General features: G+C 52.3%; 1 protein-coding gene across 3 annotated transcripts in view; it reads right to left on the bottom strand.

Moving 5' to 3' along the window:
* Positions 1-4917: 4917 nt before the first annotated feature.
* The window catches only part of TCF20 (transcription factor 20), an 89576-nt gene continuing 87254 nt past the window's right edge, over positions 4918-7239 (bottom strand). For 2 of the 3 annotated variants that reach the window (XM_043880583.1, XM_043880582.1), the window contains one exon: positions 6084-6219. Coding sequence is in view for 1 of the 3 variants with exons in the window: in XM_043880584.1 (XP_043736519.1) it covers positions 6202-6219 (18 nt within the window). In the remaining 2 variants the exon portion in view is untranslated. Of the gene's footprint in view, positions 6220-7239 lie in introns of all 3 variants that reach the window. The other variant, XM_043880584.1, reaches the window with a different exon arrangement.

Raw genomic sequence — 7239 nt, 5'->3', positions numbered from 1 at the left:
AACACAGCTGGAGTAGTTGAGGGTCCTGGAGGCTCTCCCCTAGCTCACTGAGAGCCTGCAGGAGGCGCTCTGCCATCCTGTACCCCCTTACCCTGTTCCCTCCCTCGCACCCCACCCCCCAACTGTGAGAGGACCTGTTCTTCCCAGGTTGCCTTGGACAGGACAGATGCTTGTGGTCTCCAGGTGTGGGTCGTCAACATTTGCAATCCCGGCTTGGCTTGTGCAAGCGGCTCCTCCCCTTCCAAATTCCCACATCCCCACGCTCCTGCCAGGCTGGGGGCCAGCGGTGGGGCTGGCTGGGGCCCAACTGCCCTTCCTCAGTTTATCCAGCCTTTCCTGCATCTTGCCTTGGCCAAGGCCTGGATTCCGTTCTATCCCACTCTATCGGGACACACCCCGTGCTGGTTGCTGGGCTGGGTGGAGGGATGGTGAGGGTGGGCCCCTGCTTCAAAGTGCTCACGACCAAGAGCAGGAGTGGGAGCTAGGGAGGTGACGCACCAGGCCAGCAGGGGCAGGGAGGGCTTTGAGGGCTGCGGGGACGTTTCCCCAGGCTGGAGTAGACTTTCTGGGAAAACGTGGAGGACCTCGGGTGGCTTGGGACTGCAAACCGAGGTAACCTGACTGTGGGGTTAAGGCACCACTGCGAAGCAGCAGGACGGTGGCCGCTCCAGGCGGGGCTTTTAGTCTGGCAGGGACTGGATCGTGGGAAACTCAGGTTCTCGGGCCTCAAGGAGGCAGAGAGACCAGCTTTGAGGCCACTGAAAAGACCAAGAGGGGGGAGGTGGGAGGGGGGATCGGAATGGGGAATACGTGTAAATCCATGGCTGATTCATATCAGTGTATGACAAAACCCACTGAAATGTTGTGAAGTAATTAGCCTCCAACTAACAAAAAAAATAAATAAATAAAAATTAAAAAAAAAAAAAAGAAAAGACCAAGAGGGGAAGACCCGTGGGGAGCCCTGGGGACTTTTCAGAGCCAGCCGGTGGTCTCCCATCCGACCTCAGTTGAAGGTTTCTGTCCCCATGGGCAGCAATCTTCCGCCCTGGACGGCCAGAGTCTGGTGGTACTGGTGGGGCTGGTAGGATGGCCATCACAGCTTTGTCACAGTGGCCCCGTTAAACTGCCCCCATCTACCCTTTGTTTTGCGTCATGCCTTCTGCAAACAGTCACCCTAATGGACGTATGAGGGCAGTTAACAGATATGCTTGTAATTCAGGCAGTGCCCTCCAAACACCGGGGATGGGGGGGCTCTAGTCCAGGACAGGGTGGCCTTGACGAACACCTCAATCGTGAGGCCAACGGCCTGTTTCAATCATTGTGCAATCGTAGCCTTGGATTACCCTGCACTCACACGCCAGGCACTGCTGTTGACCCCCATCCTCCCCACCCTCTGTAAGATAGGCGGCTTTATGATTCCCAAAGCACCATCTCAGGAGTCACAGCAGTGGGTCAAAGTCATAGGGCACCATTAGGGTCGATCTCAAAACTCAGGCTCTGGACCACTGCTCTACAGCGGAAATAAACTTCTATGAGGCCCGAGGCCCAGCATTTAAGTTCCTGCAGGCTTACTGTTTTAGAAACGTGCTCAGGCGGCCCTTGCTGGCTTCTGCTCTGGTGAAGCGGCTGGTGTTGGAGGGATGGGCACCCCTCCCCGCTCCTTCTCCCCGCCCCCCCCCACCCCCACACACCTCGGGGCCGCAGGTGTTGGCCCCGGCAGGGAAGGAGCCTCCGAGCCCCAGACCTGGGCCTGAGTCCGGGGAGACGTCAGCAAGATGGCGGGCGAGCAGCGCTCCAGGCCTGAGCCCCCGGCGCGGAGACCCAGCCCTGGGCCCCCAAGGCGATGCGGAGGAAGCTCCCTGGAAAGCAGGTGAGGAGCTGCAGTGCCCAGCGAGGGCGCGGGGAAAGTTGGTGGCATTTCGCTCACCCACCCCCCCGCCCCTGCGGCAGACACCCGCTTAGTTCCCGCTCCTGCCTGGGGGGCGGGAGGAGTGAGAGACGGCTCCCGCTGCCGGTGCGGGGTCCGGCGGGGCCCAGCGGTCTCACCGGACTCCGGTACCGCCCGCTGGGGTCCAGGCAGCGACCGCGCCTGCAAATCCGCCGGCGGACAACGGGGGGCGGGGCCGGGAGCCGCGGGGTGCAGGCCGATTCCTGGGATTTTCTGGGAACTGGGCTGGGCACGACGGGAAAGTTCTGGAGCTTGCCTGCGCAATGTGAACTTGCCGCAGGCTACTTATTGGTTAAGGTGGTCACCCTAACCTTGTGTTTTTGAATCGTGGTTTAAAAACGTAACTCTTCAAAAATACACCAACACTGCACACCTATCATAGAATGGTCAAAATCCAGAACACCGACACCACCCAACTCCGACAAGGGTGAACTCTCATTCCCTGCGGGTGTGTGGGAATGCAGACTGGGGCAGCCACTTTGGAAGACAGTTTGGCAGTTGCTTATTAAAAAAGAAAAGAAAAACAAACCCTGCACACTTGTGTTTATAGCAGTTTTATTCATAATTGCTTAAGAGTGGAACAACTGTCTTCCAGTAGGTGAATGGATAAACTGGGGTGCATCCAGGCAACAGAACATTCAAGAGAAACTGAGCCTCTTAAAGGTGAAAGAGAGTGAAAAAGCTTAAAACTCAACATCCAGAACACTAAGCTCATGACACTCCCATCACTTCATGGTAAATGGGGAAAAAAACTGACACAGCGACACTTTTATTTCCTTGGGCTCCAAAATCACTGCAGATGTGACCGTAGCCACGAAAGTAAAAGATGCTTGCTTCTTTGAAGAAAAGCTATGACAAACCTAGACAGTGTATTCAAACAGAGACATCACTTTGCCAACAAATGTCCATATAATCAAAGCTATGGTTTTCCAAGTAGTCATGTGTGGATGTGAGAGTTGGACCATAAAGAGGGCTGAGTGCTGAAGAACTGATGCTTTTAAACTGTGGTGCTGGAGAACAGTGTCTCTTGGACAGCAAGGGGCCAGTCAGTCCTAAAGGAAATCAACCCTGAATATTCATTGGAAGGACTGATGCTGAAGTTGAAGCTTCAATACTTTGGCCACTTGATGTGAAGAGCCAACTCATTGGAAAAGACTCTGATGCTGGGAAAGATTGAGAGCAGAAGGGGATGACAGAGGATGAGATAGTTTGATGGTCTCACTGACTCAATGGACATGAGTTTCAGCAAACTCTGGGAGATTGTGAAGGACAGGGAAGCCTGGGGTGCTGCAGTCCATGGCATCACAAAGAGTCGGACTCTGAGCAACTGAACGACAAAAAGAAACGAGCTATCGTGCCATGGAAAGACATGGAGGAACCTTAAATGCCTATTACCAAATGAAAGAAACCAATGTGAAAAGGCTACAAACTGTGTAACTCCAACCATATGACATTCTGGAAAAGACAAAAACTATGGACATAGTACAAGATCCGTGGTTGCCAGGGGTTAAGAGGAGGTAGGGATAGAGAGATGGAGCACAAAGAATTTTTACTGCAGTGAAGCTGCTCTGTATGATACTATTGGTGTGTACATGTCATTATGGGCTTCCCTGGTGGGCTCAGAGGTAAAGAATCTGCCTGCCAACGCAGGAGATGTGGGTTTGAACCCTGGAGTCAAAAGATCCCCTGGAGAAGGAAATGGCAGCTCACTCCAGTGTTCTTGCCTGGGAAATCCCATGGACAGAGGAGCCTGGCGGGCAACAGTCCATGAGGTTGCAGAGTTGGGCAGGACTTAATGATTGAACAACAGCAAACCCATGTCATTGTACATCTGTCCAAACTCAGAGCGCACACCACTAAGAGTGAACCCCAACATAAACTATGGGCTGTGGATGGCAATGATGTGTTGATGCAAGTTCACCAAAGCAAAGGCACTGCTCTGGTGGGGAACGTTGATACTGGGGGAGGCTGTGCATGTGTGGGGGGGGGCAGAGGATACATGGGGCATCTCTGTACCTTCTGCTCAACATTGCAATGAACCTAAAACTGCTCTAGAAATAAAAGTCTGTCCAAAAAATACAAAGAACTCAAGAGTGGCAGGAGTTGAAATGCCCATGAACAGTTGAGGCTTCCTGCAGAAGCTGGAAAGCTAGAGTTGGGAGTGAGGCGTGGAGCAGGGCCACTCCCTAGTGAACGGTCATTTCAGGAGCCAGTTTGAGGGACCATCACCAGTGTTTTACTCAAAGTATCATCAGCCCAGTCAAAAGAGTTAAAAAAAGGCAAAATGAAGAACCAACCATCTGCTGTCAGGAAAGTATTTTCCTGAAGATACGTTCAAGGTTTGTGGTTTAAGCCCAACACCTGCAATCTCTCAATCTCATCTGAACTGTGTTAATGCCAAGACCAGACGGGATGCCAGGGAAATAAAAAGCCATCATTCCTATGCAGGTTCCGTGGCCCACACGGCACACCCACCCACACCTCCATCCTGCTGGAGGAAAATGAGAAATGGACCACACTGCTGGATGGAGCCATTATAGCAAAATTAATCTGCCATTTCTGCAGCCTCAAACTGATAAGCACACCAGAACTCATTTATAATTGCTTATTTCTACTTCACAACATTCCTTCCAGTGTTTCTGTTCTCTAAAACAAAACAAAGTCCATTAACATTGCATTATTTTTTAATAAGCTTTAAAATTCACGTTGATTGGAATTTTGTCCTCCTCTCAACTTAAGTAATCTGGCTATTCTCACACACGCGGCTGAGTTCCACCCGCCAGGCTGAGCGGCTAGAACTGTCCTTGGTTGGGATCATTCCAGGGTCTGCTGCAAGGGCCCTGGGCCTGCGGGAGGCCTGGGTGGCTGAGCCAGTCTGATGGCAGCCACCCCTGCAGCAGAACCAGAGCCAGCCTGGGGGCTGGGATGGGAGGAGAAAGAGACGCGTTTGCTTCAAACAAAAAAGGAAACAAGGTTAAAATGAAGTTTATTATTTTTTTGATTTTTTTTGTTTTGTTTTTTAAATAAAACTGTTTGTGAAACAGCTATTTTATCCCCATGGCAGAGTGACCCCTGAAAGATGCACTAACCCCTTCTTAAGGCCTTAACAAGATTTTTTTTTTTGTACTTTTTTCTTTTTTTAAAACTCAGATATTTAAAAATTATACAATTTACAAAACAAAACAAAGCAACACAACATAGAGAATCATGTAGCGTGGGGCTGCTCAACTGACAGGCTCCCTTTTCTTTTATAAAAATGAAAGCAAAAGAAGAAAGGGTGGAGTGGGTGCTCCTGGTCAGCTTACCCCACGTGACCACACCTGACACCGCCCCTCCCTGTGTCCACTCCTACGGCTCAGGTTTGTCCCGTCTGCCCTGGGGGTCAGGGCACAACAGCTGCCTGGAACGTGCCCAGGGGTGGCCATCCCTTGATCCTGCCGGCCAAGCCGCTTTGGTGGGATGCTCGGGGCTCTCACCGGCCAAGGACCCAGGACACAGTTGTGACCGTGGGGCCTCCGCCTTGGGGCATCCGCCAATGTCCCGCCCCCCCCCCGAAAAAAAAAATAATAAAAATTTAAAAAATAATAAATAAATAGTGTTTCTGGAAATGAAAAAGATTTATTTTTGTGTTTAAACATCATTCTCCCATTCTTGAAAACATGGACCATCCCCCACTTCCCTCCCCCTCGACCTTCCCACTTTTGAGACAAATTACTGACAAAGACATGGTTTGGTGTAGTTCGTCTGTCCTTCCAACCCCAGGTCTAGAGTCTCTGAATTGTGTGAGCTGGGCCAAGGATCTAAGCCACCCCTGTCCTTGTGAGATCAGAGTTTGTTCGGTTCAATTTCACATTTAAATTTCACGTTATTGGAACAAATTTGGAGTTCTTTAACTAGATAATTTTAAAATAGAATCAAAAGGGATAGCGCACCTTTCATTTAAACAAAGTCTTTCCAGACTAAAAATAGATTTATATATATATATTTTTATCCCTCCCTTTTAATTCCCCCCACCCTTTCCCATCATCCCACCCCTCCCCCCTCCCCCCACACTGTCACTATGGAGATTGTGTCCATGGAAACAGCCATTCCAACTTCTTGGGTCTTTCTTTCCTGTGGTGTCACCGGTTTGAGAGTGATGTAAGAACTTAGGAAGGAAGTGCTGGCGAGGGCAGGCACGCGGGGTGGGGCGGGGTGGGGTGTGGCTGCACAGGAGGACCGTTTCCATTCCGTCACGAGTGTCCACCACCTTCTCATCTCCACAGTCTCACCTGCAAAGACAGACAGACACTGGGTGCTGGGAACCTCTGCTGCTGCTGTAGCCCACAGCCCCAGCTCTGTGGTGGCGCTGGGGTGGGGGACTCTGCAGGGTCCGGCAGCCGGCCCCGGAGACACCCAGGGCCCATGGTGGAGCCGGGTGTGTGTCCCTGGGCCTGAAACAGGGCAGAGGCGGCAATGACCTGGCCAGCCGCACCGGGAATGGACCCAGACTGCCCGTCCCCAGGGCTGTGGAGGGAGCCGAGACCAGGAGAGACTCCCCTGACCCCGGAGGTGGGGCTGCCCGCAGTGGGGCAGCTCTTGGGGTGAGCCTTGCTCGGACGCTGCCCCCTGCAGCCCAAAGCAGGACTCAGCACGAGGGCCCGGGGACCTGTGCTCACAGAGGTGGCCGATGTGGAAGAACCAGCTCAGGACCACGCCCGGGTCGCCTCCAGCCACAGGCGGCTCTCACACCTAACAGCGAACACTCCTGGGAGCTCTGGGGAGGGTGGCTCTCAGGTCATCCTCTGGGGGCGCCCCAGGCCCTGCCACTGGCGTCTGTCTCTCCTTCCGGCCTGGGCTCCAGGCTTAGGAAGACTCTCCTGGTGACCACGGAGGGTATGCAGGCTTGTACCAAGGGCATCCTCAGGATACTTCATGGGTCCTTACATATGCAAAGATCTCAGAGACACAGCAGTTTCCAAGGAATCCAGTCCAGAAAAATTAAGCCAAGAGCCACGTGTGGGGAGGGGGGCTCACCTGGCTTCTTCCTCAAACCCTTTCTGGTGCCCTCCACCAACCAATAAACCTCAGGAAAACCCAGGCATCACCAGTCCCTTTTCTGCTTATGTAAAACTTACTAATACACAAACTTGTTTAGGCTAGCCTGTGTATATGAGTTAAGAACAGACATCCCACCCGCCATTGCCAGAAAGAGATTCCTAACTGCTTGGCAGAAAACATGAACAAACAGTAAGAGACTTGCAGGGACAGCAGGACAGTGTCACCGCCCTCAGGTAAAAGCAAACCCTGGG

This window comes from Cervus elaphus, chromosome 22 (assembly GCF_910594005.1).
Source record: "Cervus elaphus chromosome 22, mCerEla1.1, whole genome shotgun sequence".
NCBI classification, from domain to species: domain Eukaryota; kingdom Metazoa; phylum Chordata; class Mammalia; order Artiodactyla; family Cervidae; genus Cervus; species Cervus elaphus.
Note: the sequence above shows the minus strand (reverse complement) of the source record. Positions and strands in the feature narration are given on the sequence as shown.